Source organism: Choristoneura fumiferana, chromosome Z, assembly GCF_025370935.1.
Source record: "Choristoneura fumiferana chromosome Z, NRCan_CFum_1, whole genome shotgun sequence".
NCBI classification, from domain to species: Eukaryota; Metazoa; Arthropoda; class Insecta; order Lepidoptera; family Tortricidae; genus Choristoneura; species Choristoneura fumiferana.
Window position 1 is genome coordinate 32,906,550 of NC_133472.1, and position 27,827 is coordinate 32,934,376.

At 37.1% G+C, this 27,827-nt stretch overlaps 2 protein-coding genes across 5 annotated transcripts in view; one reads left to right on the forward strand and one right to left on the reverse strand.

Annotated features, from left to right (window-relative positions):
- The window catches only part of SLO2 (slowpoke 2), a 149,259-nt gene extending 147,397 nt beyond the window's left edge, over positions 1-1,862 (reverse strand). Inside the window, exon 1 of the mRNA XM_074097341.1 lies at positions 1,516-1,862. Within this exon, the coding sequence (XP_073953442.1) occupies positions 1,516-1,697 (182 nt within the window). The 5' untranslated portion in view covers positions 1,698-1,862. The remainder of the gene's footprint in view (positions 1-1,515) is intronic.
- LOC141434870 (uncharacterized) lies at positions 1,138-23,793 on the forward strand. 4 transcript variants are annotated; one of them, XM_074097366.1, is made up of 4 exons: positions 1,138-1,200; positions 6,881-6,947; positions 7,835-8,039; positions 22,260-23,793. In XM_074097366.1, the coding sequence occupies exons 3-4, from the start codon at positions 7,843-7,845 to the stop codon at positions 22,555-22,557; spliced, it is 495 nt and encodes a 164-aa protein (XP_073953467.1). In that variant the 5' UTR covers positions 1,138-1,200; positions 6,881-6,947; positions 7,835-7,842; the 3' UTR covers positions 22,558-23,793. The 4 variants fall into 4 exon arrangements, with proteins under 4 accessions (XP_073953467.1, XP_073953459.1, XP_073953453.1 ...); XM_074097358.1 differs by lacking the exon at positions 1,138-1,200 and adding an exon at positions 1,863-1,936; XM_074097352.1 differs by lacking the exon at positions 1,138-1,200 and adding an exon at positions 1,901-2,002.
- The last annotated feature ends 4,034 nt before the right edge of the window (positions 23,794-27,827 follow it).

A 27,827-nucleotide genomic window follows, 5' to 3' on the forward strand; every position in this document is an offset into this window, starting at 1 on the left:
GTGTACCTCTATGTCATTTAAGGTATATGTATGCAAAATTTCAAGAGTTTAGCTTCAGCGGTTTGGGCTGTGCGTTGATACATCAATCAGTCAGTCAGTCAGGACTTTAATTTTATATATATAGATGACCTCTTTATGGGCTCTAATATGGCTGGCTACGCCGAATTCACTTTTATTTAAATACTCTCCTCCCTTGTAAATATATACATATCTGACCAGTTAGTAATTACTAAAAAGTTCTTATGAAGGAATTCGAATATACCTAACGGCAAACAGAATTTTATTAAACGCTCCTGTTTTCTCTTATACTGTAAAAAGATAAAGGAGCAAACGTTTATTATGCAAATGCTGACGAATGCTTCCAGCTCTGACATCTTATTCTTCTGCAAAGTTTCACGTTGGTGTAAAGACCTTTTCTTCACAAACATTTTGTCTAGGTAATTCCATTGCATACTCTTTGTTGCAAACTGATTTGGGAATTGCCTTCCTCACTTTTCAAATATTTGCCGTTATAAAAACCGTTTTTACGCAATGGCGCCTAAAACTTAACATTTCTGATGTCGTATTATACTTTCGATCCATCCGTATCTACACCATGTCCATTGGTCATTGATTTGCTGGCCGATATGGCGGGATATCGTTGGTCGATGGTAATAACTAACCATGGGGTCGGGGACTGTTGAACAAAGACGACCTTAATATTATTGCGTTTGCTTTACTTTTTTTAGTCCAAGATTTTATTTACAGTGTCTCGAAGTGAAAAATCTGTTAATTATTGTCTTGCTGAAATATATGGCCTTAACAGAACTGCATCGCTTTTAACTCTGTGATGAAATAATTAGGTACTTTTTAAGATATGCCATAAATTAAAAAAAAAATATACGGTAGATAAAGATTTGATAAAGTGTACATTTAGTGCCGACTTATGTTTATTAATCAAATGCGGGCATACGTTCAGTTGACATGCATTAAATAAATGTAAATGTAGGCCAGTTCAGTCAGTGTGACGTTTTAAAACAAAACTTAGTTGAATCATTTGTAGAGTTGAAATTGGAATGATTGCACTAAAGCTCTTGCGAATTCAAGCGTGAGCTCCGAATTGCGCATGCTAAGACGAGGCCAGCCGCGGCAGAATGCGTCAAACATTTTAGCGATCCAAATAGCGCTCGCTTTTATTGTTAAATCATAAAGTACCTATTGGTGAGTGGATGTAGAAAGCCCCCTTTACTAAGATAACCTCCTTGTTAACCTCCTCTCTTCGTGGCATGACTTGTTACTATTTAGGTATAGCACAGAAACATTTTTCCACAGCACCCACTTGAAACTGAGTCTAAATAGCATGGTACCTACCTCTCTTGAACTATGAAAATTTTCTTCCAGAAACAGTATACTTACACATATTTGAATTGGTCATAATTACGAAAACCCTTGGCACCCGTGGGCACTAGGCACTAGTTACTAGACCATATGTCGACACGACAAATTGTACTAGAGATAAACAAAGCAAACACTGACCTTTCTTCAAAGCGTATGCTGGAGCGGCTGATGTCGCTCCACGCGCTCATTGATCGGCCGCGGCCGCGGTGGTAGGTGGCGGTGGCGCGGCGCTCCAGGTCCACGTCGGGGGGAAAGTTGACTTTCGCGGAGCCCCGCGAGGAAGGGCCCTCGGCGGACTCCCCGCAGCCGGATAGCTCCATCTCGAAAGCAGTGTACTCGGGCGCCTCCTCGGGCTCGCCGTCGCTGCCGTCGCTCGCGGCCGAGAGCGCCTCGTACCCGTAGCCGGGGCGGACGCCGCCGACGCCGCTGGCCGCGCCTCCGCCCCCGCTGCGCCCGCATTCGGACCCCGCTCCCGACACTCTCGGGGATGCTTCTAATCGACTCAATGACGAGGCTTTGAGGGATGGTCCCCGGATGGTGGATGGCGAGGCTCTCGCCGGTAAATGATGTGAATAACGTAATTTGCTATGGCGAAACGTGGTGCCGCTTTATCACTTTCCTTCAGGTGACAATGGGACAGAGTTCAACTTTAAGTCACTACTACAACTTGCGTATTTATTTTCACTTAATTGCACTTTGATAACTTAAATAGGACGGTAATTTAGTCAACTTTATTTATAAAAAAGAGTTAAATTGAAAGTTTTTATTTAGAATTTCATATTCACAACAATAATGTCCATAGAGAGAAGGTCAAGCCTCACACACATTTTCGTGGGTACTGTCATCGCACATTTGGAGACTTTCGATCCGTAGCTGTAGCTGGCTCAAAGCTTACTGTAACAATGTGAAGAAAGTAAAAAAAAACGTCGATCGTGTAGCACTGCCGAACATGGCCTGAGTGGCCCGTATTCGACTAGTAGTGACCTTTATGCCGCGGAGCGGTGACAAGTTTTGTTATTGGGGGGGTTACCAAACAACAAAATTATATAGATACTTAAGTTTCATACATAAAATTGTTGGAGTGAAGTAAGCAAAGGTCGTCGTATTGGATGCGAGTGAAGTGCGCCCAAGCGGCGTCGGGCGGGGCGGCGGATCGATGCGGCGGCCACAGCGCCCCCGTGCGTGGTCCCGACGCTGCCGCCACAGCGCGGCGCCTACAGTCACGCGCGACATTCGATACATTAAATTTCATTAAGTATTTACTCCTAAACAATGATACTGGCATGCTGTCATGAAATCTTTTACTTTTACTTTTGACTTTGTTAGGTATACTTACGTTACTTTATGATTCTTTACGGCAGATTGTATTATTTGTATTCCATGAACTTTGATATTTTATACAACCGACCAAGTTGGTATTATACTCGTAAAATATCAAAGTTCAGATTCTAACCTGAGGGCTGCTACTACAAACGTTAGTTTGTGACTTAAGGCAAAGCATTTTGACATTAAAGCTCCAGATTATTTATGATTTTACTTTCCTGTATAGGCTCGAGTACTACCTTCCAACGGGGAAGTTATCATTTTATCTACAAGTCGCTTTAACTTGGCGAAAACGTTAACAGGTTCTAAATACGACTACATAACAATTGACAGCCCAAAATGGTTCAATGGTTCCCAAATGGTCTTTTCGTATTGATTTGAAAAATTGATGACCTATTCGAAAATTAATTCAAGTGAATATTAAATAAGCCACAGAAAATCTAACAAGTAAGGTTGGGTCCACATTTTTATCTTTTAAGTGCGAGATCAGGCATATCGTATCGAGCACACGTAAGTATGCTAAGTACGGATGCTCAATTTGATTTTTAACATTAATCAAACCATTTATTTGGTTTAACTCATAAGGTATATCAGACATGGTGTGTTGCATTCACTTATCTTTTTACATCCAAACTAATGATCATGCATGATACTGGTCGGAGCCACACGCAACGAAAACACGATACGCTAAAATGATATAAATTTAGAGCCTTAAAAGCTGTCGTCCACTTTTTTGGAATGTCCGGTTATCTGTCTAGATTTTTCGAATTTTGAAATGGTAACACTGCTCCCGATTACCTCGTAACGTAATCACGTCTGATTAAAGTTGTTTCCACTTTGTCAAAGATATTTATAGTAGATTATTGTCGTGGCTTGGAAGTAGGCAATTGCTGGCTGAGTATGAGTATTAACTAATACGAAGCCAGCAATTGCTCTTCCAGCCGAGACTAATATAAAGCTTCTCTCAAAAATGGTGAATAATTTTGAAATAGAATAAACTTTTTCTCAAAATATATTTTAAAAAAGTTAATTTTATTCTAATATTTTTCTTATGCTTTCCCGCCTTTTTCATTAAAAATAAACTGCAGGTGTATTTTTCCACCGAAAACACCACAAGCTATTTCAGACCCAATAGAAAAAGTCCGGAGTTCCAATGCAAGGTCAAGATCTTCAGAATCCAATAGCTCCCCACGTCTTTCAAGTAAATCTTCATTTAATTCTTGTTTACACTTGTGGCTAGTGCAGGTGACAAGTTAAGGTGTAAAGTGATTAGTAAAAAAACAACGTGTAAACGGTCACGCTGTTTAAATTGGTTAAATTGTTAAATTGGTTATTAAGTGGCAAGTTTGAGTGCGAACGGATGCAAATGGTATAAAAATGAGGATTTTCTTTGCCATAACCTTTATTATTTTTATAACATACTATTAACCACGTCCTATCTTACAATTTACTGCTATTGGCACATCATAGTTTGTTCCCTTGTTTATTTATCACCTAATTGTATTTACCTATGTTTAACGAAATAATTTGATTTTAAATAATAAATAAAAAAGGAAAGAAAAGTTGTAATAGTTGAACGCACGGCGACTAAATTAGTGAATGGAACAGGCACTATGAGAAGTAAAAGGCGGCTGTCGTTCACGCACGCTCCAAATACTATGCCAAGTAACGTGAAGCCGCCTCGGAGTCCTTTTTCACATCCTCCGGACTGCGTTACGAAAACATCCGAATTTATTTATCGTTATCAAAACACCAGGTCGCTTTAATATCAATTAAATACGTACTTACTTCTCAGTTTGAGCTCGTTAGTGGTACAAGATTCACTTTTAATTATAGGTATAAAGTTCGAAGGCCCTAAAATGGCTGGAAACGAATGTATTTTGACAGTTATTTTGTTGTACATTTTGCCTAAAGTAATGGTGAGTTTTAAAAATTTCGCGAGTTTTTATAGTATTATCTATCTTTCTCTAGTTTTCTTTTGTTAGCCAAACTGTCATGTATAGATAAAGTCATGGGTTCCCAAACTGTGCGTCACGAACTAAGTCATTATTTGTAATTGCATTATGATATTGTGCCCAAGTGAATAAATAAATAAATGTTAGTCCGACTCGCGCTCTAAGAATATCTTACATTATTTTAATGCAATTGAGCTCATAAATTATTGCACTCGGAAAACGCACAATTTCATGTACTTAGTAGAGATTAGAATTTTTTCTCTTATAAGATCGTTGAGAAAATCAAGAGCATAATTAAGTAAAAACCCCTTCTTTGTTTTTGGAAGAAACTAGTTTTCTCAAACATCCAAGGAAATAATGTCCTTATATTTGTGATGATAGAACACGAAGTACGTCTTTGTGTAGCACTTATTGAAAATTCGTTCTAATTTTAAATTAGAGGAGAGTAGTGGAGAAAGAGATCACTCGTCGAATCCGACTCGGCTGGGCAGCGTTCGGCAAGCTTCGCAGTGTCTTTTCATCCAAATTACCGCAGTGTTTGAAGTCAAAAGTCTTTGACCAGTGTGTGTTGCCAGTGATGATATACTGATCTGAGACGCGGGCGCTAACGATGGGCCTCATGAGAAAGCTCAAAATCACTCAAAGGGCTATAGACTATTTGACTAGATTTATTTCATTATATTAAATCAGGTATTCAGTAGGTATAATAAACAAGGATTTACATTAATTATTAACAATTTATTAAAATAATAAATTACTAAGGTATCGTCATTTTTTTTACATAAAACGTCATAATTTGGTTTTATAGTTTTATAGTTTTATTTGGAGAACAAACAGAAATAGATGTACAATTATTATTCTTTTCTTATGTTCTAACTTCTTATAAATCATATTCATCTACCTCCTCGACAGCTCTCACTGAGAATTATATTAAAGCAATTCGACACTGACAGTGTGTACTGCTAAGATTTTAGAAAATAGAGAAAAAAAAACAATAACGAAATAAAACTAACAATAGAATCAACAATAGAAAAGTTCCAATGTCTAGACTTAAGTACACTGTGGTAGCAAAAACATTAACCCGAACAGCTTAGAAAAAAAATAGATGAAAAAGTATTTCGGCGGGAATAGAAAAAAAAACAAATACTTATATGGGAAAACTAATCTAAAACAAGTGGTTTTTAATTCAAATAAGTGTTATTGTTTCCGTTACGAGTTCATCATTAAGTGACATTGTGACATTGTGTGTGACATTGTATTATTTCCTTGGATTTATTTGAAAAAAAGCTCTATACAACGTGTGACATCCATAAGAACATAAATTTTAATTAACAACAGCTTTAACTATTGAGAACCATTTTATCGAAAAAATATAACAATTATACAACAATTGTAATTGGAAAAATCGACCGGGAAGTCCATCGTTGTCGTTATATGCGTTGATATGATAACAAATTTTAAAAAGTGGCATTACTTCCTGTACAATGTCCGGGAAGTGTTTTATTATTGTGCAGGTTTTTTACTTTTAATTCCATCCAAGACCGAAAAATTCATCAAACAGCCAGCCAATTGTTCAATAGTCACGCACAAAAACCGAGATTAAAAAAAAACTTTGTTTTCTGCGTTTAGCTAATGCCAATAATGATTGTGTCAAAATCTTAATAAGGTGTATTTAGACTTAATTATCTTCTCGGGCTGCTTAATATTTTGTAACAAGTTTTTTTTTTAATGTTGTGCGTTTAGGAATTGCCACTTTAACTAAAAGTAAAAACTTATAATATTTATACTTACTAATCTTATGAGTTTTATTTTAATTTATTTTGATTACTATATTTTATGTGGAACCAAATATTTTCTGCCGTGTTATTTTTACGAAAATAAAATGAGTTCTATGTGTAGTGACAAAAATATCCTAATGAGCACACCACAAATCCCTAACTCGTAGCGCAGCATCTTTTATCAGTAAGGTATATTTTTATTACTATTAAAGTGTTAATTTTGTTTAGATTGTAGGTAGATTGTTATATAATCATATGACTTTTCCCGCCCTCTGCAGTAACATACTATTAATTTTACGCAGCGCTTCTTGATAAGGCAATGATGATATTTCCGGAGGCGCTAATAAACACAAAAACATGAAAGTCTTAAATCAAATTTTATTTGATTTATAAGTTATATCAATTATTTAATAAGCCTAATATTATAACCTATTTCATAAATTTCAGGGTACTCTTCCAGGAACATACTTTTGGAGGCCTCGACTGGCCATTGATCTAGGTTCTCCTACTACAGGTGTGCAACTATATTTTATATTTAAGGCGATTGTTTGCTCATTCTGTAATTGTATACCTAATGAATGAAATTGAGATATTCCATTTTTAATAATGTGTGTGTGTGTGTTTGTGTGTGTGTGTGTGTGTGTGTGTGTGTGTGTGTGTGTGTTCGTGTGTGGCACCGAAGCTCTTAAACGGGTGGACCTATTTGAATGCGGGTTTTTTTATTTGAAATCAGGTTTTCTAGCGATGGTTCTTAGATATGTTTCATCGAAATTAGTTCAGCCGTTTTTGAGATATTGAATTTGAAGTGACAAGTTTCACGTGCTCTGCCTACCCCTTTTAGGGATAAAGGCGTGAATGTATGTATGTATGTAAGACGGGAGTTTTCCAACTTTTTGTTGGTTAGCCTATTTGAGTTGTTCAGGCACTTCACTCCTAATAAACTAGATTCGGCGTAGAATTTGTCACTGTAACTAACAAATTGGAGCAAAAAGTACATAAAAGTAAGTGGTACATTTAATTTGTGGTGTTCAATAAATAATATTTTGTATTGTACATAATTATGGATGTATGTACGTAAACTCTTTATTATACAAAATAAATAAACTACAAAATTTACAAACGTTGAGATACATGGACAAAGGTGAACTTATCCCTCTAAGGGATTTCTACCAGTCAACATTTGACTGAGTCAAAACTTCAACACCTCAGCTCGATACGTACTGTATTATACAACGAGTTATTTTTGTCAAGCTAGTGGCCTAGGCTAACACTTATTGTTTAAAAGATAATCAAGAATTAAAAATAATTTACTATGCACGGCAAAATGGTGTGGTACTATTTAGTTCTTAATTTATGACGTAATATTAATGTGCTTATTTAACCAAATACATCTATTTACAGAGGAACCGATGCTTAAAGAATTCCGGCCTAACAAAGATCATATTAGAGAAGGTGTAGTGGTGCTAATAGACCCTTACAGTGTGGGCATGACTATGATAACTTTGGCCGCCGGCGCATCCAGAGGCCCCACGCACGACGACATCAATCCTTTAGCAGCTGACTTCTATATTAACATATATCAATGGATCTTAAGATACATAAGCTTGTAAGTTTAAAAACAAATATGTATTATGGGTAGCTGTTGCCTGGGATTCTGTGCGCAGAATTCGCTTATCGCTATCCCGCGGGTATTAAGTATACATTTTTCTAGGTTAAAAAGTAACCCATGTCCTTCTTCAGGATTTCAATTATCTTCATACCGAATTTTGTCTAAATCGGTTCAGCGAAAGATTTATTCGTTTTACTAAGTGGGAAACTGCGTCAAGTCTTCACATCACCAATTCCACAGAGTCTAAAGACGAAAGTCTTCAATCAGTGCGTCCTACCCGTCATGACATACGGTGCTGAAATATGGACGCTCACGTTAGGGCTGGTCCACAAATTTAAAGTTGCTCAACGTGCTATGGAAAGGGCTATGCTCGGAGTTTCTCTGAAAGATAGAATTCGTAACGAAGTGATCCGACAGAGAACCAAAGTTATCGACATAGCCCAGCGCATTAGCACGCTGAAGTGGCAATGGGCCGGCCATATAACCCGAAGAACCGATAACCGTTGGGGTAGACGAGTTCTTGAGTGGAGACCACGGATCGGCAAACGTAGCGTAGGACGTCCTCAGACTCGGTGGAGCGATGATCTTCGCAGGGCGGCTGGCAAGAGCTGGATGAGAGTAGCCGAGGATCGTGCTCAGTGGCGTGCCATGGGAGAGGCCTATGTCCAGCAGTGGACGAACATAGGCTGATGATGATGATGATGATGATCGGTTCAGCGGGTGAAGCGTGAAAAGGTAACAGATAAACTGACAGCAGGGTTACTTTCAAATTTATAATATTAGTAGAGATTTAGCGAAAGGTTAAAATGGATATTATGTACCACCGCGAACTGTGATTGTTGAGCCACTCACCACTATTCATAATTTAGCCGGATTATACGTACATAATCGTAGTAAATATTGTCATCTATCTATCTATATAAACATATAATAAGGCAGTTGTTTCACCGCCGGCGAGGAAACGATTGGCTATCGACTATTTTCTCGCTCAAGAAACGAACAAAAAATAAAAGTTCCTGTGTGAGTAAAAGATACATATATATTAATAGTTGATCGCTGGCGGTTCACACTGACGGCGAGAACTCGCTCTTACATCTTTTGCCGCAGCGACAAGAGCTATAAAACTCGCTGAGCTATAAAACTAGCTCAGCAATACCCGGCTCGAGCGAGTGGAGCGAGTAATCGCCCGTCGTGCTCGAACACTCGCTTTTCACTGCTCGCCCACTCGTTTCTAGTTACTCGCTCTGCTCGCTTCTCGCTCATCGTCGGCGGTGGGACAAGTGTCTAGCTGAAGAGGGTTGAAAATCTGTACATGGAAGATATTCGAAAAAAAGTTGGCTGGGGATACTTAGAATCGATAACAGAACACGTTCGAACAGTTTTTAGAATTTTTGTCTGTTTCTCTGTTTGTCGTTTATTTGACCGCGCATCACGTGAGAACGGCTAAATGGATTTTAATGCAAACTTTACTAATCTATCGAGAAAATCCCCGGCCAGGTACCTATAGGCTAAAAAATTCAACTCTTAGGCTATAAAAATTCAACCCTTAAAAAGGGAGGTAGCCACTAGCGACACTCGATTGAGTTAAGTTTGCACGTACAAACCTTCAAGTTTTCAAATACGTGCTATCGAGTACCCCGCTAAACTAACAGATGGCGCTGAAATTAATAACGTTGTGACATGAATAGCCATTGACACGAGACGAGAGTACATATATAACAGAGGCACCACCTAGTACAAGCAAATGGTATCACCCTAATACTGGCTATTCAACTGGCTATTTTTCTTTCCTTCGATTTTCCAATAGATGGCACCAGTGAGAACACAAATAACACGATACGTATTGCCATCTAGTGAGACACTAAGGATACGGTTGTCGCTCGTTGTCCCAATCTATAGCTTGACTAGGACATCACAGGGTTGGTAGATGGCGCTACGTTATATAACCTACTCATAAGGCCGCTGGTCAGTGCGTAATCAATCGAGGTTTCGAAATCGACGTGACGGAAACGGATCATTGCGAACAATTTTAGGAAACCACTTTCTTAACTATTGTAACTATGTATTTTTTACTCATTTTTGGCTCAGGTTTACTTACGTGTCGCGTATTATACCTATTTGGAAAATTGTGTTTTTGTTTCAAATGATACACCGAAGTTCGAAAATCGAAGTTCGTATCGTACCGTCTCTCTCGCTCTCGTATGAAACAGTATAAGTGTCAGAGGGACCGAACGACATGAACTTTGATTTTCGTATTTTGTAGTAGGTACCGTAGTACCCCTGCTGGTTTGTCCCTTTGTTATCAGGTCAAGGTCAGGAGACGTGATCCTGGGGAAATTGAGGGAAATAAAATATTAGAGGCACACCTATCGAGATTTAGGTATTTTAAATAGTAACTGGTGCAGTTGTTACTGAAAACACCCGCGGCCGTAATAGGTATGGTTGCATTTTAGGGTCATTTTCACATTGCTCGTTTTCACGTGCTCCCTAAGCTAAAATAAGCAACAGCATGTATTTTACGAAACTTTTTTATTTAAATGGTCAATAGTTTAAGTATATCGAAACAAAAAGACCATGAAAAGGTCACCTTAACTGGGTTAATTTTATATTTAAAGTAGAAAAAGTTGTAAATTTCTCATCCATGTCACAGGCTCTAAGATAATAAGTAAAAGCAACAAAAAAATCAACTGTTGTTTTTTACATTCATTAAGTGATTGTTATAGCCTAAATTGAATAAAGATATTTTGACAGAAATATAAATGTTTAGATAGTTTAATGGGGGAATTTCAATATTTAAGACATCAATTGACGTTGTTTTGTTTACATTTAGTTAAATACCTATCCAAACCAAGCATTAGCATTATACTAACGTGAGACACTCATATTAAATGACATTGTAACGGATAACTCACGTCTTAAACCGAGTGACGTGAATTACCCGTGAAGACGTGAGTTATCCGTTACAATATCATTTAATATTGCAGAGTCCGGAATTCTCGTAGCCATTTTGAGCTGTCATAGGGACTTATCATGTATCGACTACCGATCATGTACATTTTATCGATGCATTATGCGAAGATTAAAAGTAGAGGTAAACAATTATTATTATTATAAATAACGTGGATTTCTTATGCTTTTTTAAACATTTTCGAAAGAAATTGCATCAAGAATTGCTATCAAACCTAATGATAGGTTAGGTATTATGTTATGTGGGTACTGGCCATTAATATGATGACCTTTGATTAGTAATTTTATCTGCATATGTCATTATGTCAATCACTCGTTGACAATGTTACATTTCCTTCAAATATAAATTGAAAATGCCTCGTAATACGAAGAAATCTACTATTGCTAAATGATTAGAAGAGTACCTCTTTAGCGATAAGGCCGCCTGTTTCATTTTTAATCTTCTTTAATATGTTGTTTCTACAATGCATCGATAAAATGTACATAATCGGTAGTCGATAAATGAGAAGTCCCTATGACAGCTCATAGTGGCTACGAGAATTCCGGACTCTGAATATTAGCATTATAGCAAGTGTCAATTTTCATTAGTGTGTATTTCATCTCATTAGAGTTTTAAGGAATTTCATTAGTGTTATTTTAGTCTCATTAGTGTGACCTAAAATACGTTTTGTTTTTAATATTCTAGCCCGTATTTATCAGTGATTTTGAAAGAAACTTATTATTCATTTATTTATACGTTTTGAATCATAAAATCTAAAAAACAAGGGGGTTTGGCAAAAAACATAAAAAAAATGCCACGATAATTTAGAAAGTGAAATCTGTTAAAATATATCAAAATAGTCTTATAGTACCTACTTAGTCGCTAATAGCGCCATCTATAGTTTTTACTAAACTAGTATCTATTGTGTATACTTATCTGTGGTATTAAAAAAATAAATTCAGTCTGTGTAAAACAACTATCGTGTTTTCTATCAGGTTATGGCCCAGACCGTAAATAATTCCGTAAAAACAAGTTAATTTCGTGTATTTATCAAAATGTCGTCTTCAAGTTACATAGTTAATGTACCGAAGTTAAAAGGACGCGAAAACTATGATGATTGGGCATTCGCGGTCAAAAATTTCCTGTTGCTAGAAGGCATTGACGTTGACGCCATACCAAAGGATTTAAGTGAAGATGATCAAAAAAAAGCAAAAGCGAAGCTTGTGATGACTATAGATTCTACATTGTATGTGCACATCAAAAATGAGAATACAATAAGTGCATTATGGCTGAAGCTGAAACAGTTATTTGATGACAATGGATTTACAAGAAAAATCAGTTTGCTTCGAACATTAATATCCATTCGTCTCGATAATTGCGAGTCAATGACAAGCTATGTGTCTCAGATTGTGGAAACGGCGCAGCGATTGAAAGGAACGGGCTTTGAAATAAATGAAGAATGGATTGGTTCATTGCTTCTAGCCGGGCTTCCAGAAAAATTCGCGCCAATGATTATGGCCATAGAGCACTCAGGATTGACCGTTAGTACCGATGTCATTAAAACGAAGCTTCTTGATATGCAAGCTGATGTTGGCAGCAGTGGAGGCGAATCGGCGTTTTGGTCGCATTCCCGAACGAAACATGGCAATACTGCACATTCGAAAAAAAAACAAACGTCAACAAACAAACCCGAGAAGCAAATAAAATGTTACAAATGCAAGAAAATAGGGCACTATAAAAACCAATGTACTGAAGTAAAGATAAAAGAAGCCGGTGCATTTAGTGTGGCATTTCTTAATGGTAAATTCAGTACAGAAGATTGGTATATAGACTCCGGGGCCAGCGTTCATATGACGGCGAATCAAGAAAGCTTGTTGTCTATTCATCCAGTACACGAAATTAAAGAGATAGTTGTTGCAAATAAAACATCCATGCCAGTTATGTGTGCCGGCGATACACAGATCACTACATTAGTGAATAATTCTCAGTTAGATATCACAGTTCGTAACATTTTGTGCATTCCGAACCTTACAACAAATCTATTATCAGTCAGCCAGTTGATAGCAAATGGAAACACAGTGAAGTTTACGAAGAACGCTTGCCATATCCATAATCAACAGAATAGGCTAATAGGAGTTGCGAATTTGGAGAATGGAGTGTACAAATTAAACACAGTGAAATCAGAGAGTGTGTTGGCAGCAGCGGCAGTTCACGTCGCAGATGCGAGGCAGTGGCACAGAAGACTCGGACATTTAAATAGTAATGACCTTGAAAAAATGAGGAATGGCGCTGTAGAGGGAATATCCTACAAAGATAAGGCTGACATCCAGAAGTCTAACTGCAAGGTATGTTGCGAAGGCAAACAAGCACGTTTACCTTTTCCATCGGCAAACCATAGAAGTGAAAACTTATTAGAGTTGGTACACTCAGATTTATGTGGGCCTATGGAGACCAAATCTATTGGTCAGGCAAAATATTTTTTGCTTTTTGTAGATGATGCCAGTCGGATGTCATTTGTTTATTTTTTGAAAGAGAAGAACCAAGTGCTGCGGTATTTCAAAGAATTTCATACCATGGTTGAAACTCAAACAGGGAAGAAAATGAAACAGTTGAGGACAGATAATGGTGGAGAGTTTTGTTCAGACTTGATGGAAAGCTATTTAAAATCAGCAGGTATTGTCCATCAAAAAACAAACCCGTACACCGCAGAGCAGAACGGTTGTTGTGAACGTTTCAATAGAACAGTAGTTGAACGTGCAAGATGTTTACTTTTTGAGGCTGAACTAGACAAAACTTTTTGGGCAGAGGCAGTCAACACGGCAGTATACCTGAAGAATAGGTCGCCAGCCTCAGGTCTAGGAGATATGACACCATTTGAGAGATGGACTGGAAATAAGCCTGATTTGGGTCATGTCAGGGTATTCGGAAGTCCTGTAATGGTGCATGTGCCCAAAAATAAAAGACAAAAATGGGACAAGAAAGCTGTCAGATGCATTTTAATTGGTTATCCTGAAAATATAAAGGGATATAGAATATTCAACCCAGAAACAAAACAGGTTACTACAAGCCGAGATGTCATTATCATGGAAAAAATAGATAATATGGCACATGTAGTAATACAAGAGCAAGTTGCAGAGCAGAAGCAGATAGAACCAGTGGAGGAAGAAACAGATGATAGTTCCAGTCTAAATCCAGATGATCCTACCTATGTCTGTGATATAAACAGCTCAGGCTCTACATCAGATGACTCATATCATACTTTATGTGAAGAGGAAGAAGTGTCAAGAGAAGTGACAGTCTCCAATCTTAACAGCAAGCGTGTCAGAAAACCTGTAGAGAGATATGGTTTCACAAACCTATGTCTGGTAGACCAGATGGAGTCTTGTGGTGAAGAAATCACTTATGAAGAGGCGATGAATGGGCCAGAAAAAGAGATGTGGAAACAGGCTATAAAGGAGGAACTAAAAGCTTTTGAAGACAACCAGGCATGGGAAGTTGTAGAAGACAAGGAAGCAGACAGAGTGGTACAGTGTAAGTGGGTTTTTAAAAAAAAACTTGAAAGTGATAATAAAGTGAGATACAGAGCGCGTCTAGTAGCAAAGGGTTTTACCCAGGTGAAAGATGTGGACTACAAAGAAACTTATTCACCAGTTCTAAGGTATTCAACTTTACGCTTATTATTTGCTTTAAGTGTTCAGTTAAATTTTAAAATCACCCATCTTGATGTGACTACAGCGTTTTTAAATGGCTACCTAAATGAAAATGTCTATATGCAAACCCACCAGATTTAGAATGTAAAAGTAATACTGTGCTTAAATTAAAACGAGCTATTTATGGTTTAAAGCAGTCTGCTAGAGCGTGGAACCAAAGAGTTGACCTTTGCCTAATTAAGCTAGGTTTTATTAAGTCCAAATTAGAGCCATGTTTGTATAATAAAAAAACTCAAAATGGTCAGATTATAGTAACTGTGTTTGTAGATGATTTTTTCATATTTTCTAACAGTGACACTATGACAGAAGAGCTAAAAAACAATTTAATGGCAGAATTTAAAATTAAAGATTTAGGACAGTTAAAAAATGTTTAGGCATGAGAGTAAAACTGTATGAAAATGGCAGTATATCCTTAGATCAAGAACAATTTGTAAACCATATTTTGATGAAATTCAACATGTCAAATTGTAATGTGGTGGATACTCCGATTGAAAATAATTTAAAATTAGAAAAACCTGAAAAAGTTTGTGAGCAGTATCCATACCAGCAACTTATAGGAAGCCTGATGTACCTCTCAGTACTCACACGTCCAGATATCAGTTACAGTGTCAGTTTTATGAGCCAATTCAACAATTGTTTTACATCAGTTCATTGGAAACATGTTAAGAGGATTTTAAAATATTTAAAGAAAACAAAATCTTATGGTTTAATGTTTACTAAAGACAATTGCAAGTTAGAAGGTTTTGTAGACTCTGATTGGGCCTCAAACACGGTTGACAGAAAATCCTACACGGGTTTCTGTTTTAAATTGTCAGGTACTGTAATTTCTTATGAATGTAAAAAACAACCAACAGTGGCACTGTCAAGCACAGAAGCCGAATACATGGCTGTATCAGAAGCTTGTAAAGAGGGAATTTACTTAAGAAATTTGTTGTCAGAAATTGTTAATTGTAAGTATACAATTATTTTATATAATGATAATCAGGGAGCTCAGAAGTTGACAGAAAACCCTTTGTTCCATAAAAGAACAAAACACATAGATGTGCGTCACCACTTTATCAGGGAAGCGGTCGCTAATAAATTGGTAAAAATTGTTTACCTGCCAACTTCTGAAATGCCCGCTGACCTTTTAACCAAAGGTTTACCTAGTGTTAAACATTACTATTTTGTTAAGAAGTTAGGCATACAGAGTATAATATAAATATGATTATACTCATGTTTTGTTGATTTTTTTTTGTTATTTTTTTGTTAAATGCTTAGATTATTTTGATAAGTGGAGGTGTTAAAATATATCAAAATAGTCTTATAGTACCTACTTAGTCGCTAATAGCGCCATCTATAGTGTTTACTAAACTAGTATCTATTGTGTATACTTATCTGTGGTATTAAAAAAATAAATTCAGTCTGTGTAAAACAACTATCGTGTTTTCTATCAAAATCAACCCTTTATTGATGAACAAAACATTTGTCACTATCACATTTACGTACCTACTTTTCAGTGAGTGACAGTTATTTTACTCGTCGATAAAATTTCAACCATCAAAGGGTTTCAGGATTAAAGGGTTTCAGGATTTCATGATTGGGCCTACTAATGAATTTCCGATTGGTCTAACCACAGGTCTAACATAGGTACCTCCTATTGGGGATTTCGTCCAACTTCAAAAGATAAGGAAAATTTGAATAAAAAACGGAATGTAAAAGCTGAATTTATTTGAAACATTCAACTTTTAATCAAAATGTATCTACTTACTATAACCTTTAGGACACCACAGCACACACCAGAGGACGGGACCATTGATGGGAATATTGTCAGGAACCTTGTCTAGAACTTTAACGGGTACTTTGACAGGAGGATTGACGGAAACTTAAGATAGAAACACTGGCGGAAACATTGTCAGAAACATTGTTGGGAACTTTCAACGGGATCATTGACTTTGAAGGAAACATTGTCAGGGACATTGTCGGGAACATTGATGGGAACATTGTCATGAACCTTGTAGAGAACGTTAACGGGTACATTGTCGGGAACTTTGATGGGAACTTTGACGGAAACATTGGCGGCAACATAGAAGGAAACATTGTCAGGAACATTGTCGGGAACTATAATGGTTAATGGGTGGATGGATGGATGGATGAATAGATGGATGGATGAATGGAATGTTACTGTCAATTCTCCAGTCAGTTTCCGTCAAAGTTCCTGAAAAGTTTCCGTCGAAGTTCTCGACAAGGTTACTGGCAATGTTCATCTCAATGTTCCCGTCAATGCCTGCCTGCACTTCTACTGCAGGCGCCTCCGCTCGGAGATCACCTCACATAGAATTTGGGCACCTCGGTGCGAGTTCCGTGCCCGTTGATGCCTTTGTTAATCGACGATTAACCTATTAATTTCGATTACATTAATCGAGATTGATGGTTAATCCGATTGATGTAATCGATTATACATGTGGGATCGTGCGAAGGAAAACAAACTTTAAAACACAAAGTAGAAAAGTTTATTAAAAAAAAACTAAGAGGAATACGTTAATTGACAAAATAAAACAGAAAACACATGCAGCAACTAGGCTCACCCGATCGTAACTCCCACTCTTTTACTCATTCGCTCGTCTCATTCACTCCACATTAGTCTTCAGTCATTCGGTCGCTCGTTTACATCAAATCATTCTAACATTAATCCACCCTCATTCCCACATACATGTAATCAGATTGATTATTATGATTAGTTAATACCGTACTGGATTATATATGCTGCAGAAATTTTTTTTTCCTCATTTTGCAATAATCGTGAATCTTAACTTCTAACAATTTTTTCATTAGAAAATCAAGATGACTAAAATCGTGGTAATCGTTTGGCAGGTTTAAAATGTTTTTCATGTGTGTCATTAAATTTGATACTAAATTCGTTTTGTGGATCAAATTCATGCTGCTATTAAAAACATCAAGCATTTCATTAACTAATTTGGACAAAAAATCAGTAGGCAATTTCAGTTTCGGAGTTGTCAAATTAGAATACGTTTTGTTAATCAACAATAATTGTTTTTTATCTAATAAATCAACTTCATCATTAAGCAAAGCACGTGTACACGTAGAGCAATCAAATTTCTCTACGCATACTTTGCCTAGCCAGCCAGCAAAATACACAACTGAACAATCCTCCAAAGTTACTGCTTCTGATGTTACATGTTCATCATCGGGCATGGCCCCAGTTGCGTGCGAATCAGCTGGAATAGACGGGGGATGGGAAGGTACTGCTGTCAACGTTGATGGGCCAGCATTTGATACCGAAGTCGATGCTGTTGATGATTGTGTGTTTTGCTGCTGACGACGACAAAAAGTTATCATCTGATTCACAATTCGATTTATCTAATTTTATTAAATTATTCAACAGATTTGATCGAAACATTGCTCTCAAACTTTTTGACGTCGGATTTCGATTGCAGCCACCTCTCATTCTATAAATCCCAAATAGATTCTCAATCACATTTGATTTAAGCGGTATGTCATTAGAAGATTGACTCCAGTGCCCGGTGAAAATTCTTCCGTGGAAAGCTGAAGTACAGCGTTGATCGTATGCTGCATTCCTTCAAAGCAGGGAGGGGATGTAATTTTTTTCTCATTTTTTTTATTTACGTGGATTTTTTTTAAGTCTTTGAAGGTTTCCAGACCTTTCTGTTAAGATTTATGGATGCTTGAATTTTTGTTTTTTGTTATTGCGCATTTACAGGGATTTTGATTAAATTTATTTTTAGAATTTAACAAATCAAATAAATCGTTCATATTTCTTACGAAATCAGCTGTATTTTTTGCGGTATCGCTTTTTAGCTCTCCGCTTGTTATAGCGGTTTCAATTGCTGCCGCTACTGAGTTTCTCAACACTTGTGTCGCAGATTTGACCTTCATTTTCTGGAAGTTGTTTGGCTGTATATGCATTGGAGTCAGTTTTCTTAATGACTTACTCTTATTATTTTTATCAATATTATATACATTATATTACCAAAAGAAATCATATTCCCATTCAAATCATAATCGTTATCTAGTAAATTATTTCTGATATTTTTAATTAAATGAGGCGCATCAAAAATAGCAAATAATTTACGATCATCAATAAAAAAAAAGGATCATCTTTCGTTGCCCCTAAGGATTTTATTGCTTTTTGATTAGTTGTTGCTTAATCACATACAATCACCTTTGGTAATAATCCATTCAAAAACAATTCGCTTATAATACATTTAAGCAACACAATCAACTTCTCCGCTTTGACATTATTGTGTGACAAAACATATGCCAGAGGGATTTTCCAATTTGAATAAATCCCTCTGGCAACAAACACCAATGCGTACCTACTTAGCTTCCTTGGGGGAACGATCACCACCACCAAAATCTTCAAATCCCTCTATTAAATCATATTTTTTCGTGTATTCTAAATCAATTTTAATGCTCAGTTCATCAAAGCATACAGCACATGCTTTTTCTTTAATTGTCCTATCTTTAAATTTATTTTGAATATTTTGAAGAACATCTTGACTTAAACCTGCCAAACAATTAGTGGCTTGTAGCCAGTTTTGTATTGTTGTAGGTGCCGCTAACACTACGCCAGTTTGCAGTAAATATTTGTACGCAGCCGGAGACTTGTAATACAAACTCATACAAATTTTTTTTCTTCCTCAGTCCAATGTGCTTTCGTTTTTTTTCAATTGCATCAACGCGAAGGTTTTGGATGCCTCGCTCTTAAAATTGTGTTTAAATTCATACGTGTTATTACACATATAATATGCACATTTATTCGGAGCCATTTTTGTTGTTCAGGTCAGTTTTTACAAGCCAAGTCGTCGTATTTAGATCCAAATATCGATCAGAATCAGCGCGCTCTCTGTCACAAACAGCGCGCGGGCCGAGCGCAGAGTTACCAACTCTCAAAAATATTAATCCCTAAAGCTTAAGTTAAAAACCCCTAAAACTCGATTTAAATGAAAATTTGTACTTTAAAGTTGAATATTTCGCAAACAAATCAGTGAATCGAAAATCGTCTCAGTAACCCCCTAATGGTTTTATTTTAAAAGACCCCACACTATAGGATGGATGAAAAAAAAACCCTACTTTACGTCTATGGGAGGTACCCAAAACTATTTTTTTTTAATTTTTCATTGTACCCTTTTGTCGGGATAGTTTTCATATATATCCGTGCAAAATTACAGCTTTCTAGCATTGATAGTCCCTGAGTAAAGCCGCGGACGGACAGACAGACAGACCGACATGGCTAAACTATAAGGGTTCCGTTTTTGCCATTTTGGCTACGGAACCCTAAAAACCGTATTCATGCGCAGTAACTAGTTCATTTTGGCGAGAATAAAATCTAAGTATTTTATTTTTTTAAACAATTGGTACAACAGAAAAATCTGATATTTTTTTCCATTGACTAGTATAAGCTTATTCCTGTCGATAAAAAAAAATCAGCCACTTTTAAAAATTTCATCCATCGCATAATTGGATTTAATTAAGTAAGTAAATGAAGTTTGACCTTGGTGCGCAAGCGCGTTTGTCGTTTTCCACATATTTCTCTCGGCACTGTATAATTCTGTGTCGAGTTGACAAAAATATCGTATCTATTGTTGGTTCTAGAACTGTTTTAATTTGCACTCCAAAAGTCGCCAGATAAATTGTTGTTCGTCAAAACTTTTTTGCGGTCGCTAAGATTTAAGCAAAAGTCGTCACTTCTAGGGACTAAGTCACTAAACTGGCAACATTGATAGCCGCTGCGGGCTCGCCGCGGGTCCGACCCGCTCTCTGTGTGAATACAACGAACCGCGCGGCTCTCGCGGCGGACACGACCCGACCCGCGCACGCTTTCTGTGTGTGTTGCCCTTTAATGGCCAGTACCCACATAACATAATACCTATCATTAGGTTCGATAGCAATTCTTGATGCAATTTCTTTCGAAAAATGTTTAAAAAAGCATAAGAAATCCACATTATTTATAATAATAATAATTGTTTACCTTTAGAGCAACACAACATTTCATCAAATCAAATAATAGTTGGTTATAAATTGGTGAATCTGGTAGCATGGTGTTGTGTTGCTCTGAAGATGAGCTCTGGTAGAGTTCGAAACGAAACGTCAGTGTAGTGTAGTTGTAGTAATAGATGGGTTTGTGTGATTCGTTGCAGTGTGTAGGTGGAGGAACTGTATTATATATGTCGGCAGCCGATCGTAAAATCCGCCAGATCACGAAATTCCTAGGCATATCGTGAAATGCCGCCATTTCTTGAATTGGCTAAGGGACATCCGCCATATCGTTCAAAACTCACCATTTAGCGATTTGCCTAGTGACGTTTAGGCAGATCATGAAATTCCTAGGTATATCATGAAGCGCCGCCATTTCATGATTTGGCCAGTTTAAGCAGATCATGAAATTCCTAGGCGTATCATGAAACGCCGCCATATCGGTTCTGGCACTTCGCCGGCCGCTCCCGCGGCACGCTCGCTTCGCTCGCTCGGCTCGTGCGTCGTGATCACAATTAATACTAACCACTCCTCGCTTCGCTCGTCGTACCTAAATTTTTCTATATAAATAAATAACAACTAGTGAATACTTTATTTATCAACAAAATACTAACCTCTAAAATACGGGCAGACGTGCATGGTTTTTTCACATTGTGCACAGAGTCCGTTTGATTCACATAAAAAGAACGGAGCTGATGTTCAAAAGCTTCTTTTGCACTTCTATTTTGAATTCAATCACTATTTTCGGTTTAAAGATCATTTTGTTGCGACGCCGACATTTGTCACGCGCTAAACAAACACGGCCGGTCAGCTGGTCACGGCCGCCATTGCATACGCAGCGCCACCAGTGGCCAAAAAAGAAACTATTTTACGATGTGCCCGGTATAGAGCTAGGAATATCGACGAATGCGTTGCTCTAATCGATCTGCCGTATTATTTCTCAGGCACATCGTGATATGCCTGGCCAACGTTTAGGCATATCATGAAATGGCGGCGTTTCACGATATGCCTAGGAATTTCGTGATCTGGCGGATTTTACGATCGGCCGCCGTCAGCTACATTTCAGCTATGAGGCTTTCGTAGTGGTTTGCAATTGTGACGCTAGATGGCGAATAACCGGAATGCGCTTGTCTCGCGCTTGTCGAAACTATTTGAGAGAAACATGCCGTTCTCTTCTAACGACGTAAATAAGACAGAGACATCATGCGTCAACTTCATGTTGTATCTCACGCTATTATTATTAAATATACCTTGTAGGGATTGGTAGGCCATGCTAATGGGTTCTACACGATGGCCCTGAAATAAATCCTGAAATATTTACAGTTTTAGAGTTGCGAAATGAAAAGTTGCAAATAGGCAGTACCGGGGACTCAAAAGGTTCGACTAAATATCGAAATCTACGCAGACAAACTCGCGGGCAAAAGCTAGTTCATAATAAACCAGAATAGCATTACACGGTCAAATTACGTACGTAGCACGTGGCTCAACAATCCCAGTTCGCGACTGTACTTTTACGTGTATCCTGGTGAAAAAGTTATAGAAGTAAAAAATATTTTTTTACAGAATTCCTACCTGGTCGGCAGGCACCCATGGCCACTTTTGCGAGACACTCAAAGTTTGGCGTCGGCGGTGGCAGTACATGGACGAGAGGGTACCCGACTGGTTTAGGGCCCTTACGCCCGTTTCAAAAGAGGCTTGGGCGGCCGAAGATTTAGAAAGGAAACGATTTAAAGCATATGCTGAGTCTGCTTTTATGAAACATTACAGATATCCGTCCAAAACCTTTAATAACTTCGATTCTTTCTGGTCCGAAGAGACTTCAGCTTTTAAACCTCCGTCTTCGTCATTATCGCAGCCTTAAATGACATGACACAATTTTTTAAACATGGAAAAGGAAAGGCCGTGCCAGCCGTCTACTATTGGGGAAAATTTCATTCCATTTTTTAGCTGGGTTCCTTGAGTAAATTTTAGGTGTCAAAGTCGTCTGCATTTCGATATGGTTTATTTTGACATTGGAAATATGTCTTTTCGTTCGCTCCAATGTAGGCTCCGATTTCACGAAAACGTGCGATCCCCTTATATCTCGGAGAGTTGTGAAGATATGATATTCTAAAAAGGCTCAAAAGACGCGTATTCACGAGAGCTGTAAGGTGCAAAAAGAATTATTCGAGAATTTAACAAAAAAGTAATGGCCGAAATAGTGAAAACAAAAACACTTTTTTCCGAAGAATGATATCAAAAATTTGAGAAAAGCTCTTCAAGACAATTGAGTCAGCTACAATTTGAGCTTAATTTAAAAAAATGAAATATATATGTATACTTATGCGCCACGGCGACAAATATTCAAACTTCGATATACGCGTGTGGAAATTTTGCAATTTGTTAGTTCACAGGCGTTATGTCTAGGATACTTATGTTAAACTTAGAACAATAGTAGATTGTACATCAAGAGCATAAAACGAGCCATTTTACCCAAGACGTTCACCCACCACTATATAGCCACCCGAGTCGGTACGGCGAAGGTGGATAGACAAGTCGAGGGTAAAATGGGTTTAATGCTCGAGTTTTACACTCTTGTTTTCACTTCGATGGCGACGACATGAAATGGCATCAGTGGAAACAATTGTTCACTTACTACATTTATTGTTCACGCATAAATATTATCATTTTAAGTTTTTTTTATTTTATTGGTCTATTTTGATTGATTTGATTGATTTTTAGTTTTATATAAATTAAAAATTAATAAAAAATATGTAGAAACTTTGTTTGTGGCTGTTTACAACCTGATTGCCTTGGTGATAGACGAAGATTTTACTTTATACACTACAGCATAAAAAGTCATTTTATGTCGCATAGATCCAGCATAAACACGAACTTTACGAGCATGAGAAGTGAAAAAGTAATTTTATGTCGAGAACTTTTTGAGCTGTCATGTGGGGCGATGGGAGACGAGTAATACTACCGAATGATGAGTAAATACTGCCTTTATTCTACAAGTTCACTCGTTCGTGAGTATTTACTCGAAACTCCTAGTGTTTACTCGTCTCCATCGCCCCACATTACAGAGCATGAGAAGTGAAAAATAATTATCATTCAACGTTGTAGTTTTATTTTGTAACCTTTTCCTTATCCCGACTTTCTCGTCGCTCAGGGACAATATTTTTTTGAATGCCGTAGATTAATTTCCAACGTGCTCCATAGTCGTGTGAGGCACGAAATCTATGATTTTTTTTTACCCGACGGTAGTTGCTACTGGGTAATAAATATCATAGGAACGAGAACCTATAGAAGCCCGAAGAACAGGGTTTTAATGAGTTGATATTCGTAATCCCATGTACCGCTTATTTTCTATCACATGGATCGATTGGAGGATAATACAAAAATGTTTTGTTTAAAAACGTACAACACAAAGCTTCAATACAGCCAGCGCCTACCGCCAATAGCTTAAAAAAATAATATGTAGGTTAAAAATCATCAAAATCTATAGTTTAATGTAAATATTTTTTTGGAGTTTTCAATAATTACATTTTATAACAGAATCCGGAATACGGAAATACGCGGAATAACTAAAGTCACCGACACCTCGAAGAATTCTGCAAGTTAAAGTGGCAATGGGCCGGCCACATTGGTGTGAGAACAGATAACAGTTTGGAGAAAAAGTTAACTTATTTACCTACAAACAAAGTTACACCTTGTTTTACTTCATTATACCGTGTGTGGCCTTATAACAGGGGTAAATAACTAAAACGTAGGTCGTACTCGTCAAGCTCAACAACATTACTTCAGTGACTTTTAAAAATAATTCGTTTTTTAATTTTTATTACGCTTGAAAGTTTATTCGAAGAAGCAATGTAAAGCAAAATGTTTGATATTTGTAGCGTGACAGGCGACGTCAGTTGGGTTCTAGGATGACGTACATTGAATTTACGATTAAGTTTGTTAGGAAAAAATAAAAGTTATGTTTTGATTTTAATTAAGTGGGACCATGATGATCCAATTACCAGTGATCTATAGAGCCTCTGTTTTTAATATTATCCCCGGTTCTGGGCCACACATTGTAGTTGTATCTACACATTCTAAAAAACGGAGAGTGGAAAGAATTAAAGATCTTAGTACTATGTCCTCTCGAATCCATTCTCTGTCTGATTACCGTAAATAACGTATTTCAGTGTATGCTCGTTTATTTCAACAGCGATGTTATGAAGCACTGTTTACACTACAATGATTGTTTTGGCAGTGCTTAGCTAGAGTACATTCCACTCAAAAGGCACCCGTAGGATTTTTAAACGATGAAGTACAGGAATACAGTACTCTAAGAGTCTATCATGGGATTCCGCTTTCACATTCGAAGGATTATGAAGAGATAAATATGGCGTACACGCACAGCCACTTTGTCTTCCAGAAGTTGACCATGGAGCCGTGTTCACTTCAAAACTTTCCTTTAGCAAACGTTCGCTGAAAATTCTCGAGTGGCGAACAGTTCGTCTCTCATGTACCTTTACGAATCCGGTTTTAAGGGGTTCCGTAGTCAACTAGGAACTCTTATAGTTTCGCCATGTCTGTCCGGCTGTCTGTATGTCTGCGGCTAAGCTCAGAGACCGATAGTACGAGAAAGCTGTAATTTGGCATGAATATACATATCATTCACGCCGCCAGTGGTAAAATTAAAAAAAATATATGGTACCTCCTACCTCTCATAGACGTAAAGTGGTGATGTTTTTTTTTCTCGCCTAACCTTATAGTGTGGGGTATCGTTAGACGGGTCTTATAAACCATTGGGGGGTTGGCAGGACGATTTTTCAATTCAATTATCTGTTTGCAAAATATTCAACTTTAAACTGCAAATTTTCATTAAAATCGAGCGTCCCCCCTCTAAAATCTAAACTTTTGGGTGAAAAAATTTACAAGGAAAATTATAACGGCAAAGATTGCTTGGGAATTATTAGTAGTTTAAGAGTAAATAGCAGCCTTAGGTATAAAATATACCTAAACTTGGAAGATTCCGTGCACAATACGAAATCCTTAGAAAAATATTACTTGAATTTTTCGTAATGGCTACGGAATCCTATCTTGGGCGTGTCCGACCGCTCTTGCCCGGTTTTTTAACTTTTAGGCACAGACAAAGAAGACAACTCAATTCAACAAAGTAAATAAGTAGATACAACGAATAAAACGAAACGAGCATTAGGCATTGGAATGAATGCAAGACAAGCTTAAAATAAATTCTAAGTCTCGATCGCGAGTTTTTAAAAGCTGTTCTGTATCTGGCTGGAAAGAAACAGAGTCGATTCGTTAGGTACAAAAATAACAAGCTACTTTCAACGCTGACTGTATCTATACGTCTGTTGAATCGATCTCGCTGAAGTTTGGCTGGTTTCGTAAGAGATAATGACAACATCCGATTGTCTACCAAAACAGTAGTTTTTCCTAATACCGACATACATTTACTTACCACTCTGTCTGAGCTCGTTGGCGACAGATTCATTTTTCAAAACGAATCTTAAATTTTTTTAATAATGGCTAGAAACGAACGTTTTTTAGGAGTTATTCTGTTGTCCATTTTACCTAAAGCAATGGTGAGTGTTGAAATTCATGTATCTATTTTATTTATTTATTGCCAAGGTACAGTCAAGTGCACATATATCGACATGGCCAGAGTTACAAAAGAAACAAAAATAAGTGTACCCGACCTTAATGTTAATTGCATAGTCGTGTATACATATTTTTGTAAGTTTGGCCGTGTCGTTATCTTTGCACTTGACTGTGCCTACTACGTCTGAACTGACTATCCACGGAATGGAGATGGTGTTCTCGTGACCACGGTCACTGTAATGTAATCGAAACGTCTAGATAAATATTACCTACTCGTGATTGATAAGTCCTGTTTGTGGTATTTTGACTATGAGTGAAAATCACGAAAGTTTAAAGCATTTGAAATAAAATTGTTAAAATTTTAAGAATTTAAGGTCTGACTATAATTAGCAGTAAATGTTTATAATTGTTCACTTTTTGAATTTGCGAAAAAACATTGACTTCGCGTTCCGTTTAGCAACGATCTGCACAGCGTTCATGTTATCCTTTGTCACCGCCATCGTGGGACGTCTGATATGATATGACCACAATTTCATTTAAATTTCTTAAAACATTTAGGTACGCAGCGACAGTAATTGTCATTCGCGTATTTTTGATTTATGTAACAACGAAAAACGCATAACTTGGCGTTGAGCTATTTTTTGTGCAAACATAGTATTTTTCAATGTCAATGGTCATTTAAAACAAATAATATAATCGCTGAACTTCAAAAGAAGATATTTGATTTATTTATAACTATATACGTATAAATTTAACAAATTTTAATCGAAATGGCTGGAGCTGTTTCCGAAATCGTCAAAATAAATAAATATAAAATCACTGCTTATTTACCTATTTGATTAACTAGGACAAACTTTCTAAAAATATATATTAAGGATAGATCCCATAAATCGTTGCATTCATTATTTACAATTTTTTTAACTTTATACAGTTTAATAGTTGAATTGGTAATTGTCAATTGTTTGTCGCTTCATAACTATTGGCATAAAACATGAACAGCAAGTAAGTTATAATGTGGATGGATGTTTTACGCAGCTCTGAAATCGTTAAACGACATCGAATTCGGAGGTACTTCAACACCCGTGAAAAAGGGCGGGAAACTTCGTGTGAAGCGGACGCGGTTTTTTTTGTGAAATTTGAAATTATAATTATAATCAGCTAAGGATTGTTGTTAAGTAGATTAAAGTGTATATATTTATCTCAATTAATTTGTATAACATGTATAGTTGTAAATAGTTACGGTGATACTTTGGTAAGTATTTTTTTATTAATTTGTAAATATGGGCGATCCGCCCGACCCTGGAGGAGGGACAGAATTTCCTCTTCAATCATCTATTGATGTCTTAATTGAATTGAAGCATTGGAGACAATTGGAGTCGTCTATGGACGCAGACTGCTCCACATCTGAACAAAATGCACTTAAACGGAAACGATTTACAGTGAAATGCAGTCTGTATCATAAAAGAAAAAGGAAAGGGGGTATTAAAGATGCGCGAAATGACTGTCAATGTTTAATAACTGAAAAAGATGTGAAAGTAA

Excerpts from the sequence above, each read along its gene's own strand:
- LOC141434870 (XM_074097352.1), top strand. The coding sequence starts at position 1,901 with ATGGTCCCCGGATGGTGGATGGCGAGGCTCTCGCCGGTAAATGATGTG. Across the intron at positions 6,948-7,834 it reads TCTAGGTTCTCCTACTACAG|AGGAACCGATGCTTAAAGAA; the intron begins GTGTGCAACTAT and ends ATCTATTTACAG. Across the intron at positions 8,040-22,259 it reads ATCTTAAGATACATAAGCTT|AATTCCTACCTGGTCGGCAG; the intron begins GTAAGTTTAAAA and ends ATTTTTTTACAG.